Source organism: Anser anser, assembly GCF_964211835.1.
Source record: "Anser anser genome assembly, chromosome: 3".
NCBI classification, from domain to species: domain Eukaryota; kingdom Metazoa; phylum Chordata; class Aves; order Anseriformes; family Anatidae; genus Anser; species Anser anser.
In genome coordinates, this window is record NC_139722.1 from 112,827,792 (window position 1) to 112,846,719 (window position 18,928).

Consider the following 18,928-nt stretch of genomic DNA (forward strand, 5'->3'; position numbering starts at 1 on the left):
TGTGAGAGAGTGGAAGCAAAACCTTGCATCTTTGTAACAGAAGGAGAAAATTAAAATCCTAAGCAAACTAGCAGGCTGTTGGGTGTACAGGCGCGTCTGCTTTTGAAAAAGATTTCATTATGCCTTCCAACGCTTTTACAGTATCTGTGTATTTCATTTCTATCATAGGTCCTCCTATATACAGTGTCTTTATCCCAGACAGATGTGCCCTCCTGAAACAACTGTGCTCCTAGAACTGTTCACTGCACTGCTTAAACAAACTCTCATTGTTCTGACCAGGGTACCATTGTGCAAGCACCTCTGCTAGACAGCATGTTGTCTTCAGCAACAGGACAAGAGAGCTGGTTGCAGAGGGTGGACAAGGGTCACTGCCTCTTCATCTGGCACAGCTCCAGACATAACACATCTGTCCACAGGCTGGTGCCCCTGATGCAGCATGAGAGGGTGCACTGTATTTGTACGTAACATGAGGCAAAGTCAAGCCTTCATCATTCAAATGATCACAAATGACAGTATTACAGCGTGTATCTTCTCCCTCGCCTTCCCCCAGCTTCCCATTCCCTTCTCCCTTTGCTGTACAGCATAGCTGTCATTATCTTAGCAGTCGCTAAGAAAATTACAAGACATAATTCTAAGTCTGTAACAGCCAGGAAGTTTGCCTTCTGCTGAAGAGTGGATTTGTTTCTATAGCCGCAGTGTGGCATCCTAATTAGCCATCCTACAGAAAATTCACCCTTCTCAACAAAGACTGTCCTCAACAAAGTGAAATCAAGAAGTGACATGGATGCTAATACAGGATCTAGTCCTGTAAAGCATCTTCACTACCATAGTCCTGCCAAGAGCAACTAACCCTATTTACACATAAATTGCACCAGGACTCAAAGTCAGGATGTAAATCATGTTTTTGCAACATGACTTTCAACTTAAAGTGTTGGCTCAAGAGCAGTCAAATAGCACAATTCTGTTGACTTCTGAGGGGCCTGGAGACAACCCTTCATACTTCATAGTCTTCGTGCCTACAGATGCGGTTGCATGAAGCTGGAACACTAGAAAAAACTACTGCTGTGGTATTTTAGCCCAAAGGTTGAATGCAAAGTTCTTTTTCTATCTCTTCCAAAAGCAAACCAGACCCTCCAATTCAAAAAAATAAATAAATAAATAAATAAATAAAATAAAATTCAAGCCCCATGCATGCTTTAGAAGCGCAACAAAGAACACCAGCTGAGTTCACTAGCATATGGCGTGCAGAGGAACTGCCCAGCTCTCCTTTCTGTGCTAGCAGGAGCTGCTGATCAGACACCCACAGGGTGCCACGGAAGGTATGCTGCTTGCACCTCACCTGCAGGCTGCCCCAGGCTTGATCCAAAGCCCGTCTAGTTTGGTGAAGAAACTATGCTTTAACTTCAGTAAGCCCAGCAACAGGTCCTGTTTGCAGAGGAGAGCTGCTAACATGGGCTACTGCCTCCTTAGAGACCCACACAGGAAAGTACCACCTCAAACTGAGATCTGTAAATCTAAATCTATTTTCCTAAACTGCATCAGTAGTAAAAACCTTCTCAGTAGCTGACTCCTGGTGAACAGTTTATAAAACTTTGACAAAGACTTTTAGAAGTCACTTTCCTTATTTAAACCCAAGGCACATTTGGTATGGGCTCTCCTCATTGGAGTTATTTGCTCATTAATCATACAGTATTTCCTCCCTGCCTCTTCCAGTGGGAACACTTTGCTGTAGCTGTTCCCTACAAGAGCCTACACTCTTTGACTTCAAGTGCTGCTTTTGTTGAGCACTTAAATAAAGCCTGGTGATGCCAAAGAGCTGGATTCACTAAAGTGAGCTTTTCAGCAAAGCACCTAAGCATGTTCTTAACTTTCAATGCACTGACTTGTGCACAACAAGGTATGAGCTCCAAGTTAAGCAAGGGCTCTGGTACTTCGTGGACTTGGAGCTTAGGAGCCCAGCCATGCGCAGCCTAACCAAGCATGCCGGGACGAGAATCAGGCCAAGGAAGAGGTGTAAATACCCCTGTGCCCCTGCACTGGCAGGGTATGACCCCAGGAACAGTGGCACTGCACTCCCACCACCATGCTGCAGGAATATGCACTTTGTGTTACCCCCTGGACCCTGAGAGCGCAGGGCTGTGAGAAATGAACCCGAGCTGAGCACTGCAGGCCGTGCCCATCCTGGCTGAGAGCAAGTCAGTCTGTGGCTACCCCGACACCCTCGCCCCGTGTGCCACTGTTGGCCAGTGGATGTTATTACAGGGAGATGGAGAAGACATGGTCTGGGACAAGAGCTGCATGGTGCTCAAGATTTCCCACAGACCAACCCAGTCATGGAAATCAGTAGCTGCACAGAATGAGAAACATCCCAGAGGACAAAAGCAAATCAGTGCTCCTGTTGTCCCATGGTTATTTACCTTTGAAAACTTTAAGTCTAGCATACACTAACTAAAAGTGATTGTACAGGAGATACTCCACTGATAAAACTCTTTTTCACAGGAACTATTATAACAGGTCTCCTTCAAAGTTCTGGTGGTTTGCCTACCTCAAGGACTGATTTACCCAAATGACCTCATCTGTTATATATAGACATCAGTGAATGAGTGAAGAGGTTTTTATTTTTCAGTCCTAAGAGCAGAATTTCCTACTGGTAATATCCCTATGATTACTAAAGAATGCTTACATTACAGGTCCTTCTCCACAAGACATTTCTGCAGTAAACTCCTTCCATGATGAAATCTCTGTCTCTACATGCACAAAGTGAACGGAGCTTGTTTCTTCCTTTGCTCAAATGTCTATCTGCTAGGAGACAACACTTATCAGAATTAAGGTTAGGACTTGGACCTATGGGAAATCTGTGTCTCTGCTATGAAAAAGGAGTAAGTGTTATTCCAAGCTAGCAGGGAAATATCAGTGACAAAGAGGTGTTGTGTACCAGCAGCCCCTTCTTCCATTACAGTACGAGATCAAAAAACATTCAGCAATAGGGATTACTCCTCTGGGAATCCCAGCTGTCTGCTTTGTCTGCCAGACGTGCTCATGGGAAACCTACAAGGCAAATACTCTGAGTAAATCTGTAATCAGCTACAACTGTCCTCATACGTTCAGTCATTTCCCTCAACTGACAATAAAAAGCGTTATGTGAAATTGTTGTTTTAAAGTTACTACATTGAGTTTTAGCACCATTCAAACTCTACCTGGTGAATGAATATTATGTTGACAGGATTTCTGTCTGATTATTTTGGTGTGGAAATTTTAAAAATTGTTCTGCAAGGCAATTAGAAAAAGTGAAATAAAAAACTACCTAAAATATACCAGGATATAGTCATCTTAACTATATAAATACATTACAAAATCTGAAGCTTTACACAAGTTGTGCTTTTAAAGAAGCTTTCCTGCAATTAGATGTTTCTGCCCAAATTTCCCAGAATCATAGAATCATTTAGATTCGAAATGACCTGTAAGATCATCAAATCCAACCATCACCTAACACTGCAAGTCCACCGCTAAACCATGTTCCTAAGTGCCATGTCCACACCTCTCTTAAATACCTCTTGGGATGGTGACTCCACCATCTCCCTGAGCAGCCCGTTCCATTGCCTGACCACTCTTTTCATAAAAGAACTCTTCCTGACCCCCAGCCTAAACCTCTCCTAGCACAACTTGAACCTGTTTCCTCTTGTCCTATCACTTGTCACTTGAGACATGAGACCAAAACCCACCTTGCTATAACCCCCTTTCAGGTAGCTATGGAGAACAATGAGGTTTGCTCAGCCTTCTTTTCTCCAGAATGAACAGCCCCAGTTCCCTCAGACCCTCACATGTCTTGTTTTCTAGTCCTTTCATATTCAGGAATATTCAGCCTGGATAACTTGGCCTAAATCTTTAGCTATTTCAGGGTAGCAAATGATAGATTTCACAGCCAAGCTATATCTTCCGGTTTGCAATGAAAGGAATTGCCATTTTCTTCCCTGACTGCTTTCCTGCTAATAAAGAAACCTTTTCCACCAGGCATGGATTTGTCCACGGCTGAGATGGATTCTGGAGATTCAGACCAACAGCTCAGAGCAGGTTATGTGGAAGTAGATGCATTTATGAAATATGCTTCAGGTTTGAGGCCACTAAGCGCTCACTACTAACAGAATATTTATGTAGAGCTCCTTAGAGGTGCTTAGTCACATTAATAGGAATTCATTTATCTATTCTGAAAAGAAAATAAAGAGTTAACTCATCCTTAAAAAAATACAGAACAACAGTCCTTATCAGGAATCACTGCTGCAAAGATGTATATATACTGACCTTGCAAAAAAACAAAGGAGTTTTACTGCTAATTTTGAGAGAGGTCAATTTTCACTCAAATTAATAAATACTAAAAACTCTCTTCCTTTAAGCCTTGCATGATATTTGGTACACTCATTTAGTTTATTCAAACTGTAGTTCTAATTTGAAGCAAAGTCACTGAGGTCTTGTGTATATTCAAACTTCCGCCACTCTCCTTAAAAACACGGCTTTGAACTGATTCAGTTAAAGTTGTACAAAACCTAACATGGACAGTCTTACCTGGGTTTAAGTCTGTTATAGAGTAACTTAAGTTGGTTACCAATCAAGTGAAACTTCATGATTACAGGGTGGATTTAAATCCAGCTAAGCAGTGTCCATCGAGATTGATTTTTAAAGTACATATTTAAGCAGTTTAAAATTTCCAATGCTGAAATGTTGAAATAGATAAACCTGACACTATTGCATCTCTGTGAGATTATTTTGAAAGGATTAGGGCTTTCAAAAATCCTGATACAAGAAACATTTGTCAATCAGCAGAAAGTTATGGTTTTCTAAAAAGTTATTCAACAATATTAAGTTTACATTTTATTTTACAAGTATTAATGTGGTTATTTGGAAAAGTCATATAAAAATACTGTTCTGTCAGCAGGATATTAAATGTTACCCTCAGGTTGTTCCACCTACATTGAATGTAGAGTTTCTAAAACTAGATTGCTGTTCTTCCCGATCTGTTTCGTCAAGGAAAAAAAAGCCAGTCATACATCTGAAAGTTCAGAATGAGCATTCGTTTTCACAGGCACAGACATCACAAATCCAAAGTATGCTAATTAATTTCAATGACACAGCTGAAGACAAAAAGCTAAAAACAAGGCAGGAAGTGTAAACATAGAGGAAAAAAACCCAACAATTACATGAGTGAAAATCTCTTCTCGTGCACGCATTTCAGATTGGTGTTCCTACAGCAGAAACAATCTACAAAAAAAGTGCAGTACATCAAAAAAAAAATAAAAAACAAAATAAAATAAAATAAAATAATAAAATAAAACAAAATTCAGCTGTGGTAGGGACAAAAGCAGTTTTTGCAGCATGACTTAAGACCTTCTCATGTCATTTCACTCCACCTTTGAAATGGTGTCGAAGGAGGGCTACTTGCACGCCAAGCAGAGCTGCTGGTAGCCAGGGACAACATATTTAACACCAATCAAGACAAAATCAGGTCAGAGCAAGAGCTGCAGTGAAGCGCTCTCCACTGAGGAAAAAGCTCTTTCATCCCCCTTTGAAATGCTCATTAAGGATTGTCTGAAACTGCCAGGAATGGAAACAACAACACTCGACTGGTCCCAAGACCAGAGCAGCCTCAAGTGTGAAGGTGACCCTTGCTTTCAGAACAGCAAAAACCCAAATGAGTCACAGTCACATCCTGAGCCCAGCCCAACTCTGACCCCCTGGCCTCCTGCAGGTGGGAGCAGAGGCACCGTGAGCAGTGGGGCACTGTGAGCAGTGGGGCACTGTGAGCAGTGGGGCACCATGCCCCAGGCAGCGCTGGGCGCCGTGGCCCTCACACCAGCAGACAAGGCCCAGACGCCCTCACGCACAGCCTGCAACTCTCAGAACTGAATGCCCGAAGGAAAAGAACCCCTAAGCTCTGCAAGGTAAAGCTGTTAGCATGTTCTATACTTGCATATACCTGTCTGTTCAAGTTCTGGAGATGTCACACAGGAAGGATGCTAAAAATTGCTTAGGTTTTTGCTGTGGGGACTTTTCCATGAGCTTTGATTATGCTAACAAACTTGACAGGCTCTCATTTTGGGAGACAAAACATTCAGTTGGTCTATTCTGTTCCAGACCAGGTCTGCACTGGTTGATTTGGCTGCAAATCACAAGCACAACTCACTGAAACTGTCAACACAGGAAGCGCTTATCAAGTCATACATGGCACAGATAATGGCAGTTCAACGTACCTTTTGCTTCTGCTTAGAACAAACAACTTGCAGAATATTCTTGCACAACACACACATTTCAGAACAAGGTATTTCAGGTTTCACATACAATGCAAAGCTACAATATACTACAGTATTTAATGCACACCAATAAGAAAGGTTCCTAAAAAAATAGTCATGCAGTTTTTGTGCCATGGGATAGGTAACAGCTATTTCGTAGAAATAGATCCAACTGGCTCCATTGGAGCAGCAGTATAAATATTCAAAATAGAAGTAATAATAGGCCCTGGATGTGTGACTTTGTTCTTTGTTTTTTTGTTTTGTTTTTTCCTTCCCCAAATCTGTCCCTTCTGCCAGCAAGGAAACACTGCTTCGGAGTGACTACATCTTGCTACAGAGAGTATAGCTGTGTGTCTGTGGGGTGGATTTTATTGAAATGTGCCACATTGCTGCTAACATTGCTTGATTTAAGGAAGTATTTTAGGCATTTTAGTGGTTATTATTAATCTCATTAACAAAGAAAGAAAGAAACAACAACAAAAAAAAGCAACAAGAAGGTACAATGGGCTTCCTAATGTGGGCACAGTTAGGAGAAGGCTGCTTCAACAACAGGCTGCATAGCTCAACAGGTAGCAAGACAACTGCTTTCCGGAATGAAAAATGACGATGCAGACGTCATTGACTCTCTGTTCTCTGTCCCTCGGCCCTTCCTTCTTCTTGCCAGGGATCCACAAGCACGCTTTATTCACCAAGGCCAGCAGGGCATGGCTTTTTCCGATGGACTTCCCCAACATGCACAGTGCAACGGCTGCCAAAGCCTCCACACATTTAGTGTAACAAAGAAAGAAAATAGGGTGCAGAGCTGAATGGAAACCACAGGGTGTAAATATTTTGATTTACATCATTTTGTCCAAAGAAAAGTATGCCAAAATAAACACGTCCAAAAATGCAAATGGATTGAAAATTGGATGTCTGTAAATAGGATTTTTTTTTTTTAGTTGGAGGGTTCTTTCCTGCTATGGTTTAGGCATTTTTGTTGTTGGTAGTGGTGCTTTTTTTGCCCTTTTTTTTTTTTTCTGAGACCTAGGGTTTGCTGTACTTTCACTACCAATATTTGCCACTGTTTGTACCATAGACGAAAACATTCACCTAGCTGGTACTATCTTAACACACTTCATAGTAGAACGTATACAAGAAAGAAGAAAAACATACCAAATGAATCAGAAGTGATCAGTGCTTAAAGTAAATACAACAGCCAGCACTGGCAAGAATCCACAGTATCAATACATACAAATGTAGTTGTGATAGCATTTCTGATGGGGTGGAATCTGCCTGCGTATTAATACAGAATTATACAAAATTTAGCAAGGATACTGGAACAATGAATAGTTAAATTTCCACAATAACTTAAGATCTGTGAGCGAGTCTGCATTGGAGATATTCCACATTTTAAAAGTGCCATTTCTCTTTCCATCTTCCTCCCTCCCAAAGGAGATGTGATGAATCCACACGATTTGTTATCAGGTAAGTTCAACTGTTTACAAAAAAAGACAAATATCTGGCCAGGTCCAGTGTATTCTTTAAAGAGTGGCAAATTATGACTTCAGTAACTATGTCTGTGCAAAATATGCCTCTTTCCTTTTAAAGAAACCAGTGTCTGTAACTCATTTAGAAAAGTTTTGACACATACTTATGTCCTTCTCAGAACAAATAAGACATAAACTATAGAATCCCCCCTAAACTACAAGAAATCTGATGAAGCAAATAAAGTTCTGACCTTCCATGTCCAGGTGTAGATCACTAAAAAACAGGATGCCTCCTTGGTAGCCCTCCTGGGCTGGCAATCAAACTATTGCTTGGAAATACCATAAACACCCTATTAATAAAACACCAACATTAATAGTAAAATGGTAGCAGTGTTTATCCTTTGAATCCACATTTACCTCACAATCCTCATCACACCTGTACAGGATTCATTATTTATGGTAAAGAGTCTGTCTGTTGCCTTGACAATCTTCTTTTAATAAACAGTAAGTCCACTCATATGCTGAGTACCTTGGATTAAATTCCCATATTACACTGCGCTGTGACTTTTGGACTGTTACAGGAGACCCAGAGCTCAGAAGGAGAAGCTGAAAGAGAGGACGTTGATCTCAGGCAATAAAAAACCACAACCAAAACAAGCAACAACAACAAAAAAAAAAAGAAAAAGGGAAAAAAAAAAGCAACCAAAAAATCCCAGAATTCTCCTTGAAAATCAGCCCCTGTACGATGTACCCTCTTAAGCATTGTAGCAATAGTCTTAAGTCATAAATTAGATTAGTCTTCCATCAAATAACTTAAAAAGGAATTGTAGCAGACCAGTTTTGCCTGGCTTGATGCCAGTTAGCAGCCAGTTCACCTAGAGTCCCAGTCACTGTTCAAAAACTGAGCTAGGAAATTACATGAACGTTGAAAAAATAATCTTCACATCGATGCAGGATTCTTCCAGGTTGTGGGGGTCAGGGAGAGGGTAAACCGAGATGGGGCTACAGGTCCTATGAACAGTGAACAGGATATACTTCACGACTTGGAGGTGCACCGCATTCAGGAGATGCCAGCCGTGGTTTGTATTGCACAGGTAAGAAGGAAGTTCCTCCTGAGTCTGCCACCTGCATTAGTGATCTCTGCACATTGGCAAGTTCACAAAAGTGAAAACATTGAATTCTGTCATGATGGAGAAACACAGGAAGATGCCATAAAGGGAAAGGCACACACACCCTAGCTTCTTATCCAGTTTCCATTTGTTCATGTGGACGCCAAAAACCTAAAATAAACACAGAGTAAGCCACCACAGCAGGATAATTTTGAATAAAGTGGTAAATCCCTTTCTCAATTACAGGAGCATGAAAATGACTGTCCCCACACTGAACATGATCAACTGGAAGCAATCACAATGTAAGTACTGCAACAAGTAAGCTGAAGAAAATCTGAGTAGCTCCCCCGCAGTCACTGGAGCCACACTGACTTGCACCACGTTGATTGCTGGCCTAATGGCCTTAAGTTTCTGCAATGAATTTCACTTTGGCAAGAACAATCCCATTTAATTCAACAGAAGTGCCTTCAAGTATTCGCTTCTCCTCATTTGAAATACTTCAAGTGCCTCTCTGCATCTCAATCTAGAGCTGAACAGGCTAAGGCTGTGCCTGAATTTGCTTAGTTTGCTACAACACAAACCTCTTGTAGTTCAAGTCTTGTGTACATGGGAATTGTGCTGGTGTGCAATATGGAGGGCTGCTCCCCTATAGCAGCTGGTCTTAGGAGTTGGAAGATGTCACAAGGGTCTGCTAATCCTCTTCTCTTTATCTGTTCTAGTCTACTTTTACGCTGGACTTGGACAGGTCTGGGAACGTAAGCCACCAATTTCAATAAATGTTGTCACATCCAGGCAATATTTGTTCTGGCCTGTGTTGTATCTCTGAAAGTTTTTACACAGGGCCAAAGCAAACCATACAATATTTTGTGTAGCTGTTCAACAGGAAAATGGATCTTGTTATACATCGAAGGATCTGCTTCAACACTATCATGAAAAATGATTAGTGATTACTAATGGACCACCCAGAGGTTATCCCATGGAAAGTACGCAAATATAAGAGCCATCTTGTGACAGTGATAGCTTCTGCCAAGAGCCAGACTAAGGTCTTGGAAAGTTTACAATAGGAGTGACCATTCCTATCCCTTAACAACAGACTTGAAATTGCTATTGCACCTAGAGGTGAGAAAAGAACAAGTGAAGGAAATGTCTATAAAATCACTCTTTTGGAAATGAAGAACAAAAGACTATATACATACTGTGACAAAAACAGATGCCAGCAAGAGACCAACAGAATAGATAAGTCCTCTGCTGTTTAACCGAATCTGGAAGAGAAGGAAGTTTATAAAACTATGTCACAATTGCAAGCAACAATATTTCTCTCTGCTGATGATTCTGTAATCCTAAATTGCTGAATTGCTAAACACTGCTAAACAAGCTGTTAAAGCTAAGTCAGACCATTACATCACAGATTTTTTTTGCCTACTCTCTATTGCCAAAGAATAAAATATTACTAAAGAGCAGCATTATTAGGACCTGGTAGCATTTCAAACTGTTCCACTGCCACACACACTTTGTCTCCCTCATACTGTTACGTCACAGAAATAAATAGTCTTTTTGCCAATTAACTCCTATTTAAGTCATGTAAGAACAAGTGGGGGAAAGGAATTTTTTCATTCAGTCATCAATTAGTGCTTCACAGTGGGGGAAACAAGCAAGGTCACGCACAAACATTTAATTTCTTCCCCACTCTCACCTTGGTGAAGGATGCAAGTCAGCCACCTCAAGGCCTCAGCCTCAGCTGCTGAAGGTCATCAATGCTGACGCACTGTGGCACAAAGCCACAAGCCAAAGGTTACTTAGTGCTGAGGCAATTAAGGCAGAGAGATCAGGTCCTCAAAGCTGTGGAGCTATTTACCTGCTATTTTTAAGGTGTGCATTCTAAACCAAGGCACTCACCTGCATCTTTAAGCCCTAGATATGTTTAAACGCATGACTTTACATGACACAAACCTACAACTATGAATTAAAGCTACAGGGAGTAAGGCCACCTCTCCTACCCCATTCCCCATCTAGGATCACGTTTCTCCTCCATTTCCCTATCTTCTCTTTGAAGCTCGACCTCCGTCCCTCTGGGCATTCCTGTTATTATCTCGAGTAGTATCGCTGGCAGCCTCCTCAAGGGAGCTCTCAGGGGAGTCTCTCAGGGCACTGCTGCAGGGGCTGCCTCCTAGGGAGGGCCACCTTCTCCAGCAGGCAGTAGGGAGGCTGCGTGCTGCCAGCTGGGCGGTGCGGCTGGCTGAATTTTAAACTTGCAGACCACCAAGTATCGACCATTATCTTGAGGCTGTTGTCAGGTAATGCAGCCCGATGTGCTTCTCCCCGCTCATTCCATGCAACAAAGCCACATGTGAAGCTGAGTTTCAACTGACAGTTACCATAACTGATTCCAATAGACCATTTCTGTTCACTTAAGTTTCCAGGCTAGAGATCAGTCTTAGCTAGAAATGGTGTATGAGTTATTTTCCTAAGGTGTTTTAGATAAGGACATTGCTATTGCTTGTCTAGGAGTTTTTGAAGTTTAGTGCCGGTATATTATCAGTCAAACCACTCTGTGGCTGAGGTCGATCAACAAAGCTAAGCGCAGAGATCTTCCTTAAACAGGCTGGTGGCCAATTCTTAATTGCTCATCTTGTTCTATATCTGTGTATAAGGAAAAGCAAAAGCCTCAGTCTATTCCTGCAAATGATCTGCAGACGAGAAGAGAGTTCCGAGAATGAAAGTTCATCCACCTCAAACAACACGTTTTTCTTCCTAACAGATGGATTTCTGTCTCATTCCTGAAACTGTTTTAGTCCAATAAACAATTCAAACTAGAATTTTATGCTACAATGTTATTTTCTCAAAAGTCAACACAGAGAATAAGGGTACACAGTGTATCACTGGGCACTTCTCAGTGCTGGCATCCTTTCAGTCAGACTGCTACCGCAGTCATTTGCAAGAGAAGCATGCATTGCTGATGTAATGATAAGCAGCACTACAATTTCCTGAATGACACTGTGCAAGACTGCTAAGGCACTCATATCATTTTGCCTCACAGTCAGGAGAAACTGTTCACCCGGTGAGCTAAATATTACTTCCAAATCCTAAGTAATTATTTAGCTTCATTCCCCAAGTGCAACTGAGGGGAGAATCTGACTTCCAGAGTCACGGAAAGGATTATCGGTTCTGACATTTTGCAAACCTGTGCCTGCAATGAACTCCATACACCCAGGATCCTCCTGAAGGTCCATACTGGAGACAGGGGCAAACATGCTGCAAAAAGGCAGTTCTGGGAGGACTTCCCTCTTTACCTCTACATGCTCGAGATTCAGCATGATGAAGCATTGCTGTACTTCTAATACACCATGATAAACATGGATCTATCCTGTACAGACACTATACACTGGAATTGTTAGAGCATTTGTACTCCCAAGAATCCCACCAACTTGCAGAGATATGTTGCTGGCTTAGATTTGCTGTTACTTTTTCGCACATTAAAATACTGGCTTAAACAAATAGAATATTTTGCTTCACTGATTTTTGCCATCATATAAATGGCCACTGCCACGAAGACCATTTGTTATTAAAGGTATTGCAGTGCATCTTCAAGTCATAAGCTCTAAGCATATGTATGCTCAGAGGGACCATTACATTCACGTGGTCATTACATGTAACATACATACAATACTCTCACTAGACTGACTGTCCAAAGAAATCAAAGATTTGGATGGCTTCAAAACATGAAGGCCAATTTTGCCACTAACTACCTAACTGAAGGTGAAAAATGTAATGAGCCTACTGATAATGTAAATTGCAGGCTGTATGTGGCAGACAGGAAGAAGCCTATTTTTGTAGCTATGGAAGAAGTCTCTAAGGCAACTTCTACTTGCAGCTTCTATTACCAGTTCCAAGCAAAACTCAAAGTTTTGCTGAAATAAGAGCTGTTCTTGAGATGAGACATACATCACATTCTGACCCAGAAGACCTTTTTGTTTGATACCCTATAGTATAAATCTTTTAACACTAAGGAGCCACAGAGCCCCAAACATATCTTCTGCCTGCACTTCATCCACTCCCATGCATCCACTCCTTTTCTCCTGCTTCCACTAATATGAATGGTCCATACAGGACACCTAACCTGAATTTCCATTTTAGTTATTCTGAAGTGCAAAAGAAAACCACCCCAAAGACATCAATTAAATTCACTTTGTATAACTAAAAGAAAAATTTAAACCCAGCTCCCTCCTACCCCAAATGAACAGCAGGAAAGCAGGAAAGACAGATGCTATTTTACAACAAATTCCTGTCTGGATTTTGGTCAGAAATTTAGTTTGACCAGGGCCAATATCTGTAAAAACTGTCAGTATGCAATACATCAGTTGGAAAGGAATCTACAGGAAAAGGAAGCAAATGAAGCAGCTGGGATTATTTAAGAATAAAAAATGTCTGAATTCAACCTGAAGTGCAGACACCACTTCTCAATTACATCACTATCCTCCATAAAAAGAACAGCCATTTGGAAAGACAAACAGTTAGTAAGGCCTGTGTCTATAGTTTGCTGAAGACAGTGCTTCCAAAGATGTTTAGGGCTGCTTTCTTTGGGCTATCTGTAAGGCCCTTCTTTGGAGGTCTTTCACAGGAATAGGAGTTGCTGTTAAGGATTATTCAAAATTAGAAAGTGTATGCTAATTATGTATGACAGGTTTATGAATGTACCAGTAACACGCGTCATGCTGCTAGACACCGTGAAGGCAAAGCAAATGCAGCGACTCCATCAGCAGCATGAGCACCAATTTCCCCTTGTGGAATTGCACTGCAAGACTTCAGTTTTACTGCAGGTTAACAGTTAACAGTTTACAGTTAACAGTTTTACCGCAGGTTAACAGTTTACCGCAGGTTAACAGTTCCAGCTTTAGTTAACTAGCAATACTCCTGGCCTGGGATCAAGCCCAGCTCTCACTGTTGACCAAAAGTATTAGCTATTAATTAACGTAAATTACAACAACTTTCCTTTATGAGGTTTGCCTAGTCCTACATAAATAAAGGATTTCCTGTGATGAATGAAAAGGTGTTTTCTAATGCAGTTTTCACTTTCTGCAGGGCAAAAGTCAGACAATTTATTAAGATCATTGCCTTTTTTCAGATTACCTCACTCTGCCACTGGACAGCAGGATTAAAACCCTTCCACATACATAGTAGAGGGTAGTTTCCTTGGGGGGAAAAATGCTAGCTGTGGAAAGCACTTTGACAGGAAATTCATTTGGCTGAAGTAGATACATATTACAGCTGTACTTTCTGGAAGAAAAAGTGCAACTCTTTGGGTACAAAACCTTGTTGGTGAGCTCACAGGGTGATAAAAGCTGTGCAGAACTCTAGTTGCTTCCGCACTGGCTCAGGGGGTGGTGCACACATGGCATCTCCCTGTTATGCCATGGAATGGGCAGAAAGGGGACAGAAGAAGACAGACAGCAGGTGATACAGGTTATAAAGCAATGAAAAATGAATGAAAAACAGCAGAAAGATAGCTGGAGCAAACTGACATTGATATAAGGGCCCGCCCTCACAGCAGATTTGCCCTGGGAGGGCTGTGAGATGGTATCCATGGATGGGCGCTGGGTGCAACTCCAGATGTGCTGGACTTGCAGTACACATACGGTGCAGTGTTACTTTCTGAACCAACAAATCTCCAATTAATCTGGCTTGCCACCTGTGTGCAGAGCACCTCTGCATGGTGTGTGCAGAGAATCCAACAGCATACGGTTCACTGCTCTTCTGGCACATGCAGTAGGTCTGACCTCACTGGACTTTTGCACATGTGGAGAATGGCACAATTCAGGCCCTGTGCCCAGGGGCTCTTGCTTATTTAAGGCAGCCCTGGAGCAAGCTGATTCACACCAGTATCATAGAATGGTTAGAATCATAGAATGGTTTGGGTTGGAAGGGACCTTAAAGATCATCTAATTCCAACCCCAAACCTCCCTCAAAGTATGAAACTTCCCTCAAAGTAGATACAATTCCTGTTTAAGCCTGTTGCTGTAAAGGTTTCTTGGAGCAATACGGTTCTTTGAGATTCTTGCAGACTTTATAGCACATACAGAGGAGAGAACGAAAGCTGTCTGGGTCTGATTAGGTCCAACATGAAATGATAGTCTGGTCTTTGAGGGATGTTTTTTGCTAAATATACTAATTCCAACAAATAAAGATCTTCTGGGAGCCAGCTGAAACTCACTGCCAAGTTTTTTGAGGGCTGCAGCCAGAGAATTTGGAGATGTTCTCTAGTAAGTCTTGCACTGGTAGTTTGAGGGATTTCCAGTGTCAGCTCTCCACTCTGCCAGCACTGACTTCCCTGACACACAGGTGACAGAAGTATGCCCTCACTTTAGAGCAGTCCCCACTTACCATAGCTGAGGGAGAAATGCTTGAGCAAATAGCCCACACTGTTCAGGGTATGGGCACGTATTCCCTTCTATCAAATCTGCTACTGGGCATTGAGGTATTTAATTCTTGCATGAAGAATAACTAGAGGACCTCTGCCAAAGCTGTTGGCTAGGCATAGGCTAGCTCGGGAAATGGAAAAATAATGGAAAGCATCAAATTTTAAGAAAAACAGTATTTAATTTCAACATACACTGTTGTTACTCATCTAATGCCAAAAAAGAGAGCATACACTTTCAAACGAGCCAGGTTCAGATTTGCTCCAAGTCTGCTATGACTCTGGAAAGTATTGCACTAATTGGCGCATAGCTGGGGTGGCTCATCAGAGCAAGAAGGCAGGTATAACAGCTTCCAACTGTTTTCTCCTACCTGATGACATGCTAAAGGTTTTCCTGCAATCCCCTTCTGTTTAGGCCTACATTAATGCCATCTGTCCACAGCAAGAGCTGCAATCACAAAAGTCATACAAGTAAGTGTGCTGCTTTTTTAACTCCCTCTCCAGCTCCGGTAGCCTCTCACCATTTTCTAATCTAATGCCCATCTATCCATTTCAAAAAGAAACCAAACGGAACTATGAACTGCTTTATACTGTATTGCTTAGTGGTTTTGAGACAGTTAAATCCAAATTAGGCTGAATGGCCACTGTTCACTTATTTCTTCTTTCTCTCATTTTAGTTCTATGTTTGCCTAAAGGGTCTCTTCTTTTTCTGTGATTGACTTTGGAGTACCTGCTCCTGTTTTACAAACCTCCCATAAGCCTACAGCTCTGAAAATACCATTTTAACTGATGAACTATTCCCACATCACTGATTATCAGTGCAACCTTTTAACTGTGAGCTCAGAGACCCTGAAATCTGGTACAAAAGCTTAAGAAAAATATTTCCTTGAGCTGTCAAATTAGGCTACAAATCAATCAAGCAGCCTTCTCATGAGACAAGTAATATTTCCTGCAAGAGGCAATGGGATAGCTTTTCTCAGGGTACATGACAATGTGTGAGCTCAGGAAAAACAAGGCTAGCAAAACTTTCAAAACTCACAGTAAGTATAAAAGGACTTAACTGCAGGTTTTAGCAAAGAGCAGAAAAATGGCCTCAGATGGAATCGTCTTAATTATGGAAGAGAAGGCTCAATTCTCTGTTTAAAAATAGGAAATGTTTCTTCCCCAGGAGAAAACTATCTGCAAGTGAAGCATTTGCTTGTACTGCAAGCAGGAAAAATCAACATTCCCAAACTCTCCTTTGAGGTTTGGCTTGTATCTAGCAGCTAAAGCAGACCAGAAGAACTCTCTGTTTTGACTGATCACACACAGAAGGCTTGCAAGTTCAAAACCTACTCTGTTTGAATTTATATGGAGGCTATCTCTTCTGTAGCAAACATGAAGACGTTGCCACCAATTCCAGCCATTCCCAGACAGCATTTGTAGGCAACAAGGAACTGAGGCTGAAGCTAAACAGTGGAGGAGAAACAATGGAAATAAAATCAATGTAATTCCATTCTTCAGTTTCCATTCAGTTCCTGGCAATTGTTGAAGGGAAAACAAGGAACTAGTGCCAAAATCCAAAATGGTTTTGCTCCACGGTCCAAATATGAGAGAGATTACCTCATTCAGGAATATTAAAAGGACTCTACTACGTTTCCAGTACCTCAGCTGCAAAAAACACAGGTCCTAAATCTGTTTGAGGATCCTTTTCCTGCAGTGTCCTTGCCTGACAGTGGAAATTCAGTGTAAAATCCTGCATTCCTCACATCTTGCCATAAGACGAAACTGGAACTTCGCAAACTGGAACTTCAGACAGGTGCTGCATTCCTTTGTGTTTGAATGGTGTTTCCTTCCTGGAGCTCTTCTGAGACACCTGAGAAAGCATTTTTGCTTTGCTCTGTATCACACAATTCACTTTGCAGAGGGTATACACCCTGGAGTATGCGACACTGAGTGCTGCACATAGACACTCAATATATTAAGCAAGAAATGCATGAGTTACAGTCAGAGGAAATTCCTCTGTTGTTAGGAGCTTTGTAAGGGATCAGATACTTCTGCTCTGATACAGTATCATCATCCTAGACTCCCTATCTGGGGAGCAACGGGATTCAATACATGAAAACTATTACAGGAAGTTGGAGAGATTAGTTACAAGCCTCAGTCTGCACATGGTGCTATGCCCATCTACAGGCTTTTGGGATCTGACAATAAATTAATCCATTAATACCTGCTGAGCTGCATACTGCTGCTGGAGTGGTACCATCACGTTGCAGAGTCTACTGTGAAAGCTAGAAAGAGCCTGGCATTGCAGTCAGGTGTGCACATGGCACCCCAGCACAGGGGGAGGAGGAGTAACAAGCACTGCAGTGCAGGGTAATGCTGGGGGGAAGCAGGGACCCCTGCTGATACTGAGCATCACCACGTTAGTGGTTGCCCCAATGACTGACAGAGACATTGAACCTATCCTCCCTCCTTTCTCCAAGGATTCAACGTGGTCTATATGCAGACACCTAGGCAAGAATGGGGCAGGGAACAGATACACAGATATTTGCTGTGAAGAGGTGAAGGCCAGCTTGGTTTTAATTTCCTATGATTCATCACTGTGCCCTGGAATTAAAACAATGAATAGCAAACTGGTCAGCGAGTAGCAAACCAGTAAAGTTCGCTTACTTGCTCAATGTGTTTCTCTCAAGTGTCCATTTACCTCTGGATTCTCTGATTTCTAACAAGGCTCACACTGGGATTACTCCTCCTCTTTTTATGGATAGACATATGAGCATACTCACAAATGCAGATGTGAGCAAATGAACCTGGCTGTTTATCCTTAAGCTAAAATTCCCACTCCCTAAAATACTCCTGGCTCGTGTCTGTTTAATGGCTTTGCATCCAAAAAAAGAAAAATCCAGAGGAAAGCAATTGGATAGAAGACACAGAGCAAATGTCCCTCCACAGGATTACAGACTCAGCAACATGTCCAGGACTCAGAGCTGGAAGAGATGAGAAAGTGAACTTTTCAAAGGTCTGTCTAGGTCTAGAGGGATGCTGCTTTTTCTCCGAAAGCCCTGCTGGCATGCTAGATGAGCTACGGTAGATAACATCAGGTCAGAGCTGCAGCAGGAGGGTGGCCAAGTGACCTCCGAGTAGCAGAGATGGAAGCTCCAGTGGGAAGCACACAGGGAAGGCAGAATTATTGCCTGGACATCAGTGGGTGTCCAGAAAAAACTAGGACTCTTTAAAATATAAATATATTGATGGATTAGAGACTAGACATCAGAGAAACAGAAGGGATCTGATGTGGAAGCTGTTTGAGACTGTCCAGATCTGCCCTTTGGTGGAAAGAGGCCAGAGGCCTGGTCCAGTTCTAGAACTGTTGTACTGACACCTGAGTTGAAGGCGAAGGCATGGGAGGATCTTCTCTTCTCCTTATAAACACTAACACTTTCCTGGAGAAGCATGAGATGGAGTATTCTGTTTCTTGGGTTTGGACTGACTCCAGTCAGCACTGGAAGGAGAAGAATGAAAATCCAGTATTGTACATTGATGATCACACTGAGAGATCTGGTTCCTGCTAAATGATGCACACAGGTGAGGCAGAGAGAATGACATCAGAGACCACTGCCCTGTCTGTTTTGAGACACTGATTTTGCAAAATGCTGCCCAGTGTGCTGGCTTCCCACA

General features: G+C 42.0%; 1 protein-coding gene across 14 annotated transcripts in view; it reads right to left on the minus strand.

Annotated features, from left to right (window-relative positions):
- The window catches only part of RIN2 (Ras and Rab interactor 2), a 349,998-nt gene that overhangs the window by 98,567 nt on the left and 232,503 nt on the right, over positions 1-18,928 (minus strand). For 13 of the 14 annotated variants that reach the window (XM_083832276.1, XM_083832271.1, XM_083832253.1 and 10 more), the window contains one exon: positions 10,053-10,118. The exons of the other annotated variant lie outside the window; for it this stretch is intronic. In XM_083832276.1, coding sequence (XP_083688402.1) covers positions 10,053-10,118 — 66 coding nt within the window. The remainder of the gene's footprint in view (positions 1-10,052; positions 10,119-18,928) is intronic. 14 annotated transcript variants of the gene reach the window in all.